Source organism: Staurois parvus, unplaced genomic scaffold (assembly GCF_062004578.1).
Source record: "Staurois parvus isolate SC_StPar_1 unplaced genomic scaffold, SC_StPar_1.0 ptg000420l, whole genome shotgun sequence".
NCBI lineage: Eukaryota > Metazoa > Chordata > Amphibia > Anura > Ranidae > Staurois > Staurois parvus.
In genome coordinates this window covers 1,774,696-1,792,343 of record NW_028318216.1, presented here as the reverse complement: position 1 = coordinate 1,792,343, position 17,648 = coordinate 1,774,696, and the positions used below count along the sequence as shown (strand labels likewise).

Below are 17,648 nucleotides of genomic sequence, written 5' to 3'. Positions count from 1 at the left end.
AGTGGTCTGTTTTTAGGTCTTGAGTGGATGAAACACTGTTGTGATCAAATGTCTGACATTTTTTGAACTTATGACCAGAGGTGGACTGACCATTCGGAAATTCGGGCACTGCCCAAGGGCAGTAAGGGGCTCCATGAGATGCCCCTGGCACCTTTCATAGGCTTTTTTGGGTGTGGTTGGAGTGTGGGTGAGGACACATGGGCCCCATGATCCCCTAGTGCCCAGGGCCCCATGGGATGTCAGTCCGCCCCTGCCTATGCCTATAAAGACGGGAAGAGCCATGCAATGTACAGCCAGTGATGAGGAGCCCGTAGTCTCTATAGACAGCACCCCATACAGCTGCGCAGTGCCGCCCCGAGGCATGCCGGGACATCTCATTCTACCTCTGCAGTACACACAGCACAGCAGGCAACCCGGGTCGGCTAAAACTACATTTCCCGGCGGCCCCGGGTGACGTCACGTGCCATGTGACCCGGCCCGCTCAATCGCTCCCTTTGTTACAGAGCTCACAGCGTTTGTAAGGCGCTCCGGAGGAGGGTGTGAGGCAAGGGCCCGGCTGTGGCGTTGGGGGCCCCGAGCGGTAATCCTGTTATAGGTAAGGGAAGAAGGAGGGGCTCTGAAGCGAGTGCAGGGGAGGGTGAGGAGCCGGCTTGATAAGCGGTGGCATTATAACGGGTGATGGCCACGTCCCCGGTGCGGTGAGTAAGTACCGGAAGTGATGTCACTGGGTGCTTAGCCGTGCTGGAGAGAGCCGAGAGTGGGTGCGGGGAGGGAGAGGAGACTGCAGGAGGCACGGTGATGGGGAGAGGGATGGCGAGTGAGCAGGTTAAGATGTGTTCCGCTCCCGTAGAGGCTTAATTAGCGAACAGTGCGAGTAACAAAGTGCAGGGGCAACCAATCATAATTCTCCTTACTATTAGCAGGTCCTTAAAAGATGTACTGTGATTGGTTGCATATCGTCTTATTGACTATGTCCAGTAGGGTTTGGTGAGGCGTGACCAGAGTACATGATTGTCTGCTGAGCTGAACAATTCTAGTCCTGGGATTGTTGGTGGGTTGTCGAGGACCATGTTCTGTTGTAAAGGAATGGGCCTCATCCACACTGGCAGGCTTCAGCTGTTCTAAACGCAGGAAACGTAGAAACTTTTATATCTCCCTCCATCACACTACTGAGTCTAGATGTGTCTGCTTTAACTACTTGCCTACCGGGGAACTTTTTTGCCCACGTGGTCAAAACTGCACTTTTGCTAGAAATTGCTATAAACTCTCCAAAAAGAATATATTTTCTGACTGTTCCTCCCACTCTCACCGCGGTTTTCTTCCAGGGATGCCAGGAACGCTGTGTGTGCTTCCATCGCGGGGAGGGTATAGATTGGGAAAGCCCTGGGCCGACTTAACCAGTTCACGCTCCTGTATGACATCCTCCTGGACATGCTGCTCGTGCGTGCCCCCATGGGCGCACTTTGATCAGTGGTGAGCTGTGTCCCTTGGAAACGGCGCATCACCGATCATGGTAAAGAGCCAATGACGTTGGCTCTTTACCATGTGGTTAACTGTGTCCAATCACATGTAAACAAATGCGGGCATTTCCTTTCCTGTGTGCTGTCTGATAACCAACTGTCCTGTGACAGGGGACATAAACACTGATAAGCGGTGTAGCTTCATCGGTGCCATCAATGCAGCCTATCAGTGCACATCAGCAAAGAAAATTTTACTTATTTGCAATTCTTTGGGTAGAAACTAAGAAAAAGTGTGTGTGGTTTTTTTGTTTTTGTTTTTTTTTTTTTTTTTAAGCAAAAAATAAAAAACCCAATGGTGATTAAATACCAACAAAAGAGAGCTCTGTCTTAACCGTTAGCCGCCCGGCCAATGGCTGTTTGGCGGCTTGAAAAGCGCTGCAGCTTTCCGGGTGCACGCCATTTGGCGTGCTCCCGCGTTTGCGCGGTTGCAGAGCGACGCAGCAGTGCGATCTGTCACCGCCCGTGCACCTCGGACACGGCCGATGACAGATCCGAGTACCGGCTCCCGTTGCCGGTACCATGTGACCTGCTGTGACCAATCACAGCAGGTCACATGACAGTTGTATACAATGGATGGCTTCATTCATGATGCCATCCATTGTATACTAGTGCCTAGCTGTGAATGGTCACAGCTAATCACATGCACATGTCATGTGAGTAGCTGTGACCAAATCACAGCTAAGCACAAAAAAAAAAAAAAAAAAGCTGAATGAATCGATTACATTCAGGTAAATGCTTGCTTATAGCAAAGTAATTCTTTGCTATAAGCAAATTGTGTGTAAAAAAAAAAAAAAAAAAAAAAATACTGATCACTTTCCCAAAGTAGTACAGTGTTACTATGGTAACATTGTACTATTTTGGTCATAGTAAAATATGAAAAAAAATCTTAAAAATAAAAAAAAAATGTAATAAAAAATTAAAAAGAATATATATATATTTTTTTTTTCATACTGTCACCAGTCAGTGTCGCTGTTCACCGCCATGCCAGTTATATGATGACACTGTACTGCACTGGTGACAGTATGTAAAAAAAAAAATAGTGAAAATAATTTTTTTAATTTTTTCATTTTCCGAAAAATTGACAAAAAAATACAACTTCAAAAAACTCGCCATGCCTCTTATGAAGTACGTCGGACTGTCTACTCTGCAAAAAGGGGTCATTTGGGGGATATCTGTACTGTTCTGACATTCTTGGACCTCAAGATATTAGATTGGCTGTCAGTACTTCAGGATTGATCAATATTCAGATCTATACCATAGTTTGTGAACTCTATAACTTTCATACAAACTAAAAAATACATCCTAATTTGGGTTATTTTCACCAAAGACATGTAGCAGAATACATCTTGGCCTAAATTTATGAAGAACAATTATTTATTTGTAAACTTTTATAACAGAAACAAAGAAAAATGTGGGTTTTTTTTTTCCAAAATTTTTGGTCTTTTTTTGTTAATTTAGCAAAAAATAAAAACCCCAGCGGTGATTAAATACCACCAAAAGAAAGCTCTAGTTGTGTGAAGAAAATGATCAAATTTTAGTTTGGGTACAGTGTTGTATGACCGCGCAATTGTCATTCAAAGTGTGAGAGCGCTGAAACCTGAAAACTGGCCTGGGCAGGAAGGTGTAAAATTGCACGGTATTGAAACGGTTAAAAAAAAAAAAAAAAATTTAATTTGGGTACAGTGTTGCATGACCTCACAATTAGCAAATAAAGTGTGACAGAGCTGAAAATTGGCATGGGCAGGAGGGAGGTCAAAGTGCCCAGTAGGCAAATGGTTAAACTGCAGCTAAAGTTCCACTGTAGCATACAGTGAGCAGGCAGGCTTTTATTGTTGAAGAAACATGCACTGCCTGTTCTGTATTAAACGCACTGCAATTTCAACCATACATTGATTGGTTGGCTGCAGGGTGGATTTGAGTTAACTCAAACTGATTTAAATCACTAGTCAGTAAGGCTTGATTTAAATCCTAGTTTTCTACATAAAGACTAATTCTTGCTGGTTTAACTTTAATATGCAAGTAGATGAAGATTTTTAGAATAACAACCTTTCATATTAGTTTTATCCCCAGTTTAATAGGTTAATCATTCATATTTGGACAACTTTTCTGTTGTACTTAAGAAGGAGAAAAATAATCATTACCTTTAATAACAATTGAAATAGATTTAATCAACTGAAACAATAACATTCCAGCATATGTTATTTGCTTAAACAAACATCCATGTTTGTTAACTAATTTGGCTGAACAAAATATATATATTTTAAGAAACTTAGACTGTCAGCCCCTTCCTCCTCACACTTGGTTTCGCTTTCTTCTTGTGCAAATCTATTCCACTCCAAACAATCAGAAAAATATTGTTTCTATTCTATTCACTGAACTTCTTGAAACTTAGCACTGAAGGGGTTGATTCTGTATTCATAGGTTTGTAGAAGTTAGGATTAAGGTCTTTTTCTTAACTCTGTTCATGTTATAACATTTTTGCTGTGAAGAAGAGGCATGTGATCTCCGCTGAGTCCAATTCAGTTTTGAGAACTGCAAAAGTAAACCAAGCATCTGTGATATCTTGTAGGCAGAGAAACTGCCCAATAATCTTACAAAAACCTCCTGGAAGAGCATGACATTGTGAATGGATTAATGGAATTTATTTACCAAAACAATTAAACATATACAGCCTTATTCTACATAATTAAAAAACTAATCTTTATTTCATGATGGAATAACCTTTTGGATGGTAATATATTTTCCTCCAAAAAGCATTTTATTTAAAAAAAATCTTTTTTTTTTTTTTTTAAATCATTGACTTCATCCACCCTGGTTGGCTGTGTGCACACACTATTCTGTGCTGAAATTCTAGAATGCTTGCAAAGTAAAGCAATGACAGGGAAGAGCGTGTTCATTGAGGGTGATTACTAGCCTTTGAAGCAGCTGAGCAAGAGCTGTCTGGGGCTACGGCAAGCAGTAAAGCACAATATAAAATAGGAAAATAAATGGCTACATCCATTATATGTGGTGGTACATTTTACTAACCAAAAAGTGTAAACAAATCTTTTCTTAGTCCTCCCTATTATTTGTCTACACATATACAGTGGCAAAAATATTTATTGGATCCCCTGCAGATTTTGTAATTTTGCACACTTACAAAGAAGTTAAGGATCTATAATTTTTATCATTGGTGTATTTTAAAAGATAACAGTATATCAACCAAAATCCAGAAAAAACACACGATACAAATGTTATAAAATGAGTTGCAGTTCAGTGAGTAAAATAAGTATTTGATCCCCTACCAACCACCAATAGCTCTGTCTCCCACAGACTGGCTATGTGCTCATGTGGTACACAAATTAGTCCTGTCAATTTAAGAAGGTGCTCCTCCTAACTTATGTGTATAAAAGACACCTGTCCCCAGAATCTTTCTTTTCTTCAAACCTCACCATCATGGGTAAGACCAAAGAGCTGTCAAAGGACGTCAGGGACAAGATTGTGCACAAGGCTGGAATGGGCTAAAAGACCATCAGCAAGAAGCTTGGGGAGAAGGAGACCACTGTTGGAGCGATTATTCGCAAATGGAAGAAACACAAAATAACCATAAATCATCCTTGGTCTGGAGCTGTATGCAAGATTTTGACTCTTTGGGTAAGGATGATCATGAGAAAAATGGGGGATCAGCCCAGAGCTACACAGGAGGAGCTTGTAAATGATCTTGAGGCAGTTGGGACCAAAGCCACCAAACAAACCACTGGTAACACAATACGCTGCCATGGATTGAAATCCTACAGCGCCCACAAGGTCCCCATCCTCAAGAAGGCATATGTACAGGCCCATCTGAAGTTTGCCAAAGAACATCTAAATGATTCATGGAAGGATTGGGAGAAAGTGCTGTGGTCAGATGAGACCAAAATTGAGTTCTTTTGCATTAACTCGACTCGCCGTGTTTGGAGGAAGAAGAATGCTGACTATGACCCCAAGAACACCATTCCTACACTCAATCACGGAGGTGGAAACATGCTTTGGGGCTGTTTCTCTGCTAAAGATACAGACCAGGTTTGCTGCATTATGGGGCCATGTATTGTAAAATCTTGGATGAGAACCTTCTTCCCGCAGCCAGAAACACTGGAGATGGGTCTACCATCATGACAATGACTAAAAACATACCTTCAAGGCAACAAAGGAGTGGCTTAAGAAGAAGCACATTAAGGTCATGGGGTGGCCTAGCCAGTCTCCAGGCCTCAATCCTATAGAAAATGTATGGATGGAGATTAAACTGAGTTGCCAAGCGACAGCCAAGAAACCTTTAAAGTGGTTGCAAAAGCTGAAGGTTTTATACCTTCATGTATTTATGCATGAAGTTAAAAAACCTGTGTGCAGCCGTGCCCCCAGCCCCCTCAATACTAACCTGAGCCTCATCGCGATCCAACGATGTGAATGACAGCCTGGGCTGTCCCGGGTCTCTGCCCCCTCATTGGCTGAGACAGCAAGCGGAATCCCTTGACAGCCAATGAGGAGAGAGAGGGGGTAGGGCCAAGTTACAGCTCCGTGTGTGAATGGACACACGGAGCAGCGGGTGCTCTCAGAATGCTGCTTGCTGTGGGGGCATCTGACAGGAGGGAGGGGCCAGGAAAGCCTGCGGGGGACTTGAGAAGAGGAGGATCCATGCTGCTCTGTGCAAAATCACTGCACACAGCAGGTAAGTATAGATATGGTTTGTCATTCCCCCCCCCCCCCCCCCCCCCCCCCAAAAATGAAAATTTAACCTTTAGAATCGCTTTAAGGATGTAGAGAAGATCTGTAAAAAAAAATAGATCAAGATCCCTCCTGAGATGTGTGTAAACCTAGTAACCAACCACAAGAAATGTCTTGCCTCCTTTCCTTGCCAACATGGGTTTCTCCACCAAGTACTAAGAGTCATGTTTTGCTTGGGGATCAAAGACTTGACTCATTCAACAAGAGAAATATTTGGCACACTAAGAAGTAAAACACCAGATGTATAATGTGATGGCTAGTATATTAACTACACAAGTAAAGTTCTTAAAGTCCAAAGGCGGTTAAGGGATAATCCAACAGTGCTTGACTCAGTAGCAGCGGATTCAAAAAGCTAGAAGAGACTCTGTGAACCAAAAAAAAAAGCAGCGCCATCTAAGTGCGGCAATATAAGCAAATTTATTTCTACAAAATTGCCAACTCACAATAGTGGTAGTCAAATGAGCGCTTGTCCAACTGTCGTCAACCACTGTGCAACTACTGGCCGGTCCTGCTGCAGGTAGGTCTCCAACGTACTGTCCTTGCCTGTGCTGGCTCACTCGCCCCGCCCTTCGTTTCTTTTTAGTTTATTTCCCTGAGTTAAGAGAAACAATGCTTCCTTTTAGTTTCTTAAAAGAAACAAAGTTTCCGTTCACTCCGGGGAAATTGACAGCTAATTCTGTGAGCTATAGTGAAGAAAAAAAAAAAAAGCCGGCAATTGCATTTAAAAATCAGCACTGCATCATAATTCATAATCTGGCATTATTTTCAATGGATTTTCATTTGTAAACTGAAATTCTTTAGCATTTCTTTAACCGAGGTGTTCGTAAACCGAGGTATTAGTGCACTTTAATCAGGAGAAACCAAGCTGTTTCGCTTTCGCACTTAACCACTTCCAATAGGACATACCTGTACACCTTTTGGGATTCAGCGGTTCTACCAGGGTCATGGCTGCAGCTGCACAAATATTGTATGATGTAAGAAAATGCAACAACCAGCATTTTCTTTTTCGCCAGGGTCTCTGCTTTCAGAAAATAAATGTTTGGGAGTGCTAAGGAACATTATTATACTCATTTAATGCATTAAGGTATATAGCACTAAGGCAGCCAAGTCATTATGAATGTGCTGCCGATGCAGCATAGCAAATGAAAAAACGTGCATGCCTCTGTTTTCAAAATGCAGCACACCACATTGCATGGTATATGCATTGTGATGCACTGCTGTGCACTGTGCTCTACTGTACAATGTGTTGGGGTGCCATTCACAATGAGTGGTGTGGCAGTACCCCACACATAGTGCAAGTGTGTTGCTATGTGTTTGAACAACACGTTAACACATGCAATTTGTGTGCATTGCCACTCAAAACAGAATGGGCCATCAAACAGATAATTGATAGTTGTAAAATTGAGGGGGGAAATGGAAGAAAGAAAAGACCAGCTATCTATTTTTGAACCTTTTTATAATGATTTTCCAAGTGTAGAAATGTATGGAACTAAAAAAAGATATTAACCAATTCTAATTATTTTAAAGAGATGCCAGTTTTCCCCATACCTGACTGTATTGATAGCATGGCTCTGGCCTCAATACTTTGAGCCACCGACCTGCAACAAAGTAAAGTCACAATTCCTGATTTTATATACTTTATGGGTGCTCAACCTTTGGTCCGCAGGCCACATGTGGCCCTCAATCTCTAACCAGAGAAGCATGTGTCAGGGGTTACCAACCCGTTGATGGTGATTGGGCTTGCTGACCTGCCATTACAGTGCATGGAGATGGTGCCGGTAGTAAAGGAAGCAGGTGGCCATGGAGGGAGCAGGAGCCGCATAAGCCGATGCTTCCTTTGTAGTGCTGACTCCTGTCCCTGGTAGAGTGATGCCAAATACACTTCAATTGGGACCTTTCTAGCAGCCCGGAGATAGATTCCAGCAGAAGTTGGAAGAAGAAAAGCAGATCAGTGTATTGAGCAACACACGGTGTGCTTTTGCAATGGGCATATTAGCGCTTAAAAAAGGGTTAATAAGTGGCTGCATGAAGAAAAATGTTCATTATGCTGTTCAAAATAAAAAAATTCAAAATTTTTAAACCATTTCATTGTGGCAAACAACTGGTTACCAAATCATTAAGTGCCCGTTCACATATATGTGGATTGGATGCGGTTTGGAATGCATCCAATCTGCATGACGTGAAAAAACATTGCTTTTTGTGGTGCCTGTTCACATATGTCCGGTGCACTGGCAGTGCGGGTTCAGTGCAAATTTAGTGCAGTTTGAAAAAGCATCATGTCCAATTTCTGAGCAGTGCGGTCCAGTTCAGGTGCGGATTACAGGCTATTGACTTCTATGGGAACCGTTTCTAAATTGCATATGTGTGAACAAGATAAGATTCTGAGCTAACCTGTCCTGAACCTGATGTGAACCTGTGAACAACTACTGTAACAATTCGCTGTGAAACCTGAGCTTCAATCTGCACCGCACATGTGTGAATCAGTTCTTAAGTGGCCCTCACTCTTCAGAAGGATGAGCAATCCTGATGTACTTGTTCCGGGGCAAGCAATTTTTTAAGCCTTTGAATCAACCTGACAGTAGGGCTAGAATTTTTAATAGAAGCGATCAGCAATGGCAGCCAACATATATTCACTGGCCACTTTATTAGGTACACATAATCAGTTGCTTAGTAACACAAATTCCTAATCAACTCAGTAACTCAATACATTTAGGCATCTAGATGTCGTGAAGACGACTTGCTGACGTTCAAACCGAGCATCAGAATGGGGAAGAATAGGGGATTTAAGTGACTTTGAATGTGGCATGGTTGTTAGTGCCAGACGGGCAACTCTGAGTATTTAAAAAAAACTGCTGATCTACTGGGATTTTCACGCACAACCATCTTTAGGGTTTACAGAGAATAGTCCGAAAAAGAAAAAATATCCAGTGAGGGGCAGTTGTGTGGATGAAAATGCCTTGTTGATGTCAGAGGAGAATGGGCATTTGATTTCAGCTTAGGAGCTCCGTGAATTCAAGCGTGGTACCATGATAGGTTGTCACCTGTGCAATAGGTCCATCCGTGACATTTCCTTGCTACTAAATATTCCACGGTCAACTGTTAGCGGTATTATAACAAAAGTGGAAGCTACTGGGAACAACAGCAACTCCGCCATGAAGTGATAGGCCACGTAAAATGACAGAGCGGGGTCAGCCCATGCTAAAGCGCAGTGTGCAGAAGTTGCCAACTGTGTGCAGAGTCAATAGCTAAAGCCCTCCAAACTTCATGTGGCCTTCAGATTAATACAACATTGCATAGAGAGCTTCATGGGATGGTTTCTATGGCCGAGCAGCTGCATCAAATCCTTACATTACCAAGTGCAATGTAAAGTGTCAGATGCAGTGATGTAAAGCACGCCGCCACTGGACTGTAGAGTAGTGGAGACATGTTCTATGGAGTGATGAATCGCGCTTCTCTGTCTGGCAATCCGATGGATTTGTCTGGGTTTGCCAAGAGAGCTGTACTTGCCTGACTACATTGTGCCAAGTATAAAGTTTGGTGGAAGGAGGTTTATGGTGTGGGGTTGTTTTTCAGTTGGCTTGGCCCCTTTGTTTCAGTGAAGGGAACTCCTAAGGCGTCCGCATACCAAGACATTTTGGACAATTTCATGCTCCCAACTTTGTGGAAACAGTTTGGGATGGCCCCTTCCTGTTCTACCATGAGTGCACAAAGCAAGGTCCATAAAGACATGAATGCGTGAGTTAGGGGAGGAGGAACTTGACTGGCCTGTACAGAGTCCTGACCTCAACCCAATAAAACACCTTTGGGATGAATTAGAGTGGAGACTGCGAGCCAGGCCTTCTCATTCGACATCAGTGCCTGACCTCACAAATGCACTTCTGGAAGAATGGTCAAACATTCCCATAGACACACTCCTAAACCTTGTGGACAGCCTTCCCAGAAGAGTTGAAGCTGTTATAGCTGCAAAGGGTGGACCAACTCAATATTGAACCCTACGGACTAAGACTGGGATGCCATTAAAGTTCATGTGCATGTAATGGCAGGCATCCCAATACTTTTGGCAACATAGTGTAACAAAAAGCCTTAGGACTTCTGCTGGGCCCCGCCATCATGGATATGAGGGCACCAGCAGACATGGATCGAACTTTGGCTGGTTCAGTAGGGACACACAGAATTTTGATCCATGTCTGGGTAGTCTGGTTATACGGAAGTCAATCTATCGATAGACTTCTATACAATCAACCTGTTGTGTTTTTCCTGAATGATCAGTGCCTCCAGTGGGGAAGGCTCCCTACTATCAAAATACAATGGCACAATGGTTATCAAGTCTTTTTTTTTTTTTTTTCTTTCTTTCTTTCTTTCAACTTTTTGGTTGAACGAAATAAAATTTATTGCTAGCCTTAGAGCTGTCACTTAAATTACACTCTATAGTATTCCCCTTCAGTTGGCCTTCTAGCAGCTACGTAAACAATTCTTCAGGAAAGTGAGGGGAGCAGCTGGGCCAGTACAGACATTCAACACTCCCAGAAGAGGAGAGGGCTATGACATGCAGGATGGGAGGGGGCTGTGTTAAGGAATTACCTCTTCCTAGAGTAGTGATATTTTCTAGCAAGTTCAAAGGCACCTTGCAAATGAATTTAAAATCGGTTTTTTGTTTTTTTGTTTTTTTTACCTTGCACATAATTAAGTACTCTTTGCAATTTGAATAGATGTTCATCACATTGATTAAGCAAAGTAAAAATTCCCATGCAAAGTGAACAGCCTAGTTGCCTTAGTGAATTAACTTTCCATCAACATAATAATGATTCATTATGCAGTAATGAATTGGCTCTTTGCCAGCCTTCAATACAGTTGTAAAAAAAAACGCCACTATTTGTACTAGAGGTCAGCGATTATTTCTGCTTTAGGTATCAGTCAGCCACATGTGGTGTTGAAATTGTCTGCTCTAACTTAAAGCGGTTCTAAAGGCAAATTTCTTTTTTTCTACCTTAATCCATTCTCTGCATTAGGGTAAAAAAAACTTTCAGTAGCAGCTCCCCCAGCACTTGATCCAGCACTGTCCTGTCTGCAGTAGTTTTTCTCCCTTCCTCCCGGTCTTACAGGCTTTGCTGATAGTAGCGGGTGCTATTGGCTCCTGCTTCTGTCTTTCAAATTGTGAGGAGTGGGTGGGGCTAAGCCATGTTGTGTGCCTGTAGACGCACACAGTCCGGTTGGGAATCGAGCCCACACATCTGCCTCTGTAGCATGCGGTTTGCTGTGGGGACGGGGGAGAAGAGGGACCCCAAAAGAGGTTCAGGCTGCTCTGTGCAAAACCATGGCACAGAGCAGGTAAGTATAACATGTTTTCCATTTTAGAAACAAAAATTGTGTTTAGAACTGCCTTAAAGAGTCTGTTCTTATTTGGTAACAGATGAAAATGGCAAGCTGCTAGGAAAAAATAGCACTGTACTACCTCTGTTGTCATCATCAAGATGAGCACAGCAATGAAAGCAGCTCTTTCATTATTACAGTGGGGGAGAGAGAAGCAGCACAGGGAGCTTGCTTATACGAGAAGAGAGCACAGTGATGGAAGAGCTCCACAGTAAATGCCTTCCACTGTCCAGTCACAGGGTGGGGAGGAGATCTGTAAAAGAACACCCCCTCATCTCTCCATTCCATTGTGTTTACTACCATCCAGGAGCAGCACAACATTTGGTGGTATACTTTGACCTGTTAGGTCAGCAGTCCCCCTCTTGATGTGGATTTGCTTGGTTTATCTTGCCTTCTGACAAAAAAAGCCTTCTGACTAAAACGGGTTCCCGTCTTTCTTTCCAAGCTCTTGGCTCCAATGTAGTTTTAGAGGGTTAACACTTAAAGCCCCAGCTGGTAAGCACTGTCTTCTTTTTTTTCCCATTATGGGGTTTTCATTGGGGCCTGTGGTGTGTTCTGGGGCAGCTGGGACCATGTGGAGGCCTAAGGCTTACGGCCTAGTGGGTACATGTGGACCAAGCTTCAGGTTTGGGTAAAGTGGTGTCACTTCTGGTGGCTTTGGGTGACACTGCTGGACAGGACTAGGGCACTGAGAGCAGAACAGTATGAGGGGATTGCGGCTACCAGAATGAAGGGGTTACTATGACCAGCAGCGCTGACCACTGCATTGAAGCCAGGTCCTGCAGTGGCAAGTCCTTCCCTGCAGAGATTTGGTGACTTTGGCTGCAGTATCACCTTGGTTGTGGGCAGGGGCTAAAATGTGTTCCTGTGCACCTTCCCTCCCTTTTGTTATTGTCTGCTGTGTTTGCTCAGAGATGGTGGTTTTTTTTTTTTTTTGTTTTTTTTTGTCTGTTCCTAATCAGTTAAATATGAAAAAATATGAGATGTTGCCTATGAGTATTTTATTTTCTACTTTTCAGACAGCTGCTACAACTGTAGGTTCCTTTTCACGTGTTTTCTAAGTTGTCTTTATCTCTTTTGCTGAAAGAAACCATTTGCTTACAGAGCTCAGTAACTCAAGTCAAAGTTCACACACATGCATCATAGAAGTAACTTCTTCCTCCAGCTGTTTGTTTCACTTCAACTGGAACTTGGAAAGGAGGCCAACAAACTGCTACTACTGTGGTTTTGCTTTAGAAAACCTATAATGCTCAGGGAAACCTTTTGTTATCCGTATACACTGTGTTAAATGTTTCTTTGTAGAATCAAAATTTAGCATAGATTGGACACAGGCAGCAATAAACATTAAGATAACATTAAGGGCTCCCTCATACCTGTGCTTGAAAAAAACATGGTTTTCCCATGTTTGCCCCCCCAAAAAAGTCCAATATTTATTTTTATTCAGAGCAGCACACTACAGTGCATTCACATCTGTAGATTTAGGTGCTCTAAAGGAGAGGAGCATTTGTTTTTACTGTATATGTGCCTTGGGGTGCCATTCATAATGATTGCCAACACATACATGCATTGTTCTGTGTGAGTAGAATAGCGTACATGAACCCTAATAACTAATGTTGGCTTATACACACAGGGTCAACCTGCCTGTTTTATATGGGTACCCAGTCTTATAAAACGAGCATGTACTGCATTTATAGGCTAAAGCATAGACGAGTCGAAAAACAAAAGTTCTGTCGATCAAAAAACGAAAATAGCTCATACAATTGTGCCATCAACTGTTTTTATTTTCTTAAAAAAGAAAACCCAGCGTGTTGGATCAGGCACTTTCGATTGCAGTACGGAAATTGCGTGTTGCAGCTGGCACATTGATGATGCGAAAAATTAACAATTTGATGATTGATGCAAATCTTAATCTTTTTTTCGACTTGTCTATGGCCGGCTTAATTTATTTTTCAATCAAGTGTTTATTTTGAACGTGTTTAGGTGAATAAACAGTACTAAAAATATCCGTTTTATTCCAATTTACAATCAGTATTGGTGTTTGTTCGCATATGAAAGTAAGGCAATTCTAATACATATGATTTTTTTTTTTTTCTTTTTGTTATTTTAGGTGATAAGCCATCATGGAGCCCAGTACTACCAAGCCAAAAGTTCCAGACTTCCTCTCCAACTTAGGAAAACCCACACTGCGAGGTGTACGAAAGTGCCCACACTGCGGTACCTACAACGGAACCCGGGGCCTTAGCTGCAAGAATAAGAGCTGTGGCACTGTATTCCGGTGCCGAGATGTCAAACAACCAACTAAGGATGCCGTGAAGCTGCTCACTGGTTCTGACATGCAGATCTTCTCAGTCAAACAAAGGGACAAAGGACCTGACCACAGATGTCTGGTGGTATTAGGAATTTCAGAGACCACTATTCAGACAGCTGAAGGCACAATAATCACTCATATTAGCTCAGGACGATGTTTCGCCCCTGGATGTCTTAAAGCTGCAGCTCGAGGGGTGGTAGAAAATCAGTGCCAGCACATTAAGATGGCCTTAAATTGCCAAGTTGAAGCAGAGGCACTCCAGTTGAAAAGTTCAGTCTTAAATGCCATGCAGATTCCAGCAGAAATCAAACAAGACATTTGGGAACTTGCTAGTGAGTGCTTGGGACCAATGGTTCAGAAGGTGACCAAATCCATATTTGTAGTGCGCTGTAAAATCACCCAGCAAAACAGTCTTGGTTACCTTCACGTATACCTGACACGGAGAGATGGCCTACAGAAAGGAGTGGGGCACCTTTTCCAGTGTTCCTGTGAGTCTAAAGCACTGGCGTCTAAGACAGAGATCCAGGACAAATGTGTGCATTACTACACCTGCCTGGCTGCTTTTGCCAGTGACGACATCCTCTCTGAACAGTTCACAGAACATTTCTATGTCATGTCTGAAGGTAAGGAATGTGGTCTTGTAACTAGTGTGAAATGGGAGGCAGGCGTACAGATTAATTAGGGAAAATGCCAAAAAAAAAAAGCTAAGTCATTTATAGAAAGCGGTGAAACGCTATCAGATTCGGTCTGCTTTTGAATGATCTATTACTAAGCATTAGACACAATGCAAATATCCATCCAGCAAGGAACACTGCACTGTCAAGAATTAGGGCATTTTATTTGTAGGCACAACAGAAGACATGCATTAATTCATGTTGCATTGACATGTATTTTAGGCATGTTGTATGAACCATTTGCCCTCCTGAGGTTTTACACCCCCCCCCCCATCCTGAACAGGCCATTTTTTTGTGTTATAGCGCTGCTTTACTTTAACTGACAACTGCACGGTCATGCAACGCAGTCCCTTTTTTTTTTTTTTTGTTTTTTTTTTGTTTTTTTTTTGTTTTTCCACTATTAAAAAGTGAAAAAATCAAATTTCATCATCAATTTAGGCCAAAATGTATTCTGCTACATATCTTTGCTAAAAAAATTGAAGTTTTTTAGTGTTTACAAATGGCAGTATAGATACTGAAATTTTTTTTTTAATTTTTTTTTTTTTCACTAGTAATGGCGGTGATCAGCGACTTATAGCGGGACTGCGACAGGCATTCTGACACTGTGGGGAACTAACTTGGTGTCACTGACATCCCCAGTGTCATCACTACAGTGATCAGTGCTAAAAACCACTAACACTGTACTAATAGCACTAGCCAAGAAGGGGTTAACATGAGTGGCAATCAAAGGGTCAATTGTGTGCTGTTTTACTTTGGGCTGTGTGTCTGTGCTTCACTGTAATCGCACTGCTTTGGATGGCTGTGCTGTTTACATACAGTTCTCCCCGTTGGAGATCCTCAGCAATCACCAGCCGGGAACCGGTGATTCTAGCCACGAATGGTGGCATGGGTAGAGCGCGCACATGCCTCACGCACGCGCCATACCCAGAAATGCAAAATCACATATATATGTATATCTGCTATAGGGTGGTTGGGAAGTGGTTAAATTGCTGTGATACTTAACAATCTCTTGCTGCTGAGAGAATTAACCACTACAGTTAGGTCCATATATATTTGGACACGGGCACAATTTGTTTTTGTTTTTTTTCAGGTATTTACCAAATCATATTCAAGCTATAGTTCTATATTAGATATGGGCTGAAAGTGCACACTATTAGTTTTAATTTGAGGGTATGTACATCCAAATTGGAGGAAGGGTTTAGGAAATACAGCTCTTAACAGTAGCCATTCCCCCTTTTTCAAGGGACCAAAAAGTAATTGGACAGTTGAATCAAAAGATGTTTCATGGCCAGGTGTGGGGTACTCCTTCATTATTTTTCATCAGTTAAGCAGGTAAAAGGTCCGGAGTTGATTCTAAGTGTGGTATTTGCATTTGGAATCTATTGCTATAAACCTATATCATGTGTTCAAAGGAGCTGTCCATGCAAGTGAAACAGGCCACATTGTAAGGCTTCACAAACTAAAGAAATCTATCAGAGAGCAGCAACATTAGGAGTGGCCAAATCAACAGTTTGGTACATTCTGAGGAAAGAAGAACGCACTGGTGAGCTCAGCAACATAAAAAGGCATGGATGTCCACGGAACAGTGGTGGATGATCGCGGGATCCTGTCTATGGTAAAGAAAAACCCATTCACAACATCCAGACAAGCGAAGGAAACTCTCCAGGAGGTGGGTGTATTATTGTCAAAGTCTGCAATCAAGAGAAGACTTCACGAGAGCAAATACAGAGGGTTCACCACAAGGTTCAAACCATTTATAAGCCTGAAGAAAAGAAAAGTCAGATTAGACAATTTTGCCAAAAAACATCTAAAAAAAAAAAAAGCCAGACCAGTTCTGGAAAAGCATTCTTTGGACGGATGAAACTAAGATTAATCTGTACCAGAATGACGGCAAGAAAAAAAGTGCTTGGAACAGCTCATGATCTAAAGCACACAACGTCATCTGTAAAATATGGTGGAAGCAGTGTGAGGGCATGGGCATTCATTGCTTCCGGTGGCACTGGGTCATTGGTGTTTATTGATAATGTGACAGAAGCAGCTGGGTGAGTTCTGTAGTGTTTAGAGATATGCTGTCAGCCCAGATTCAGCCAAATGCAGCAAAGTTGATTGGATGGTGCTTCATAGTACTGATGGACAGTGATCCAAAACACACTGCAAAAGCAACCCAGGAGCTTTTGAAGGAAAAGTGGAATATTCTGCAATGGCCGAGTCAATCACCTGATGCCAACCCAATTGAGCATGCATTTCACTTTGCAAAACTTAAGGCAGAAACAAAGAACTGAAGACAGCTGCAATTAGAGCCTGGCAAAGCATCAGAAAGGAGGAAACCAGTCTTTGGTAATGTCCATGGGTTCCAGACTTCAGGCAGTCATTGTCCGTAAAGGATTCTCAACAAAATATTAAAAATGAACATTTATGATTATATTCATTTGTCCAATTACATTTGAGCCCCTGAAAATGGAAGGACTGTGTATAAAAATGGTTGCAGTTCCTAAAATTTTTATTTTTATGTTCAACCCCTTGAATTAAAGCTGAAAGTCTTCACTTCAAATTAATTTGGATTATTTCGTTTTAATTTATTCTGGTGGCATACAGAGCCAAAAGTATGAAAATTGTGCCTGTGTCCAAATATATATGGACCTAACTGTATAAAGGATATTTTTAGTAGGTTAACCTTTTGTCATCCACGTAGTGCATATTTATAAGAGGATGGGCTTTATCTACCACACGCCTCACATATGCATCCATGTCCGCAAAGCTTTCTGTGCTGAGAATACCATCATTTTATACTCCTAGGTGTCAGGCGGCTCTCGATTTCCACTAATGATTGTAAGCTGATCATGTGTCCACTAACAGCCAATCACAGTGGTAGCATAATCTTCCAGTCCTTTTCAACCCCCCCCCCCCCCGGGCGTAAAGACCCTATTAACGGGACACCGGGGCTGAGTGGATAGGGGTTAAATAAGCTTTCTAAAATCATTCGCATTTAAATGCTAAGAGTAGCAGTTGGTGGCTAATTCTATGAAAAAAAATGGC

The 17,648-nt window shown here is 42.2% G+C and overlaps 1 protein-coding gene across 3 annotated transcripts in view; it reads left to right on the top strand.

Annotated features, from left to right (window-relative positions):
* Positions 1-443: 443 nt before the first annotated feature.
* Positions 444-17,648, top strand: part of CUNH2orf42 (chromosome unknown C2orf42 homolog) — a 49,763-nt gene continuing 32,558 nt past the window's right edge. Inside the window, exons 1-2 of one of the 3 annotated variants that reach the window (XM_089687180.1) lie at positions 444-595; positions 13,738-14,561. In XM_089687180.1, coding sequence (XP_089543306.1) covers positions 13,751-14,561 — 811 coding nt within the window. In that variant the 5' untranslated portion in view covers positions 444-595; positions 13,738-13,750. The other 2 variants (XM_089687181.1, XM_089687182.1) reach the window with 2 other exon arrangements.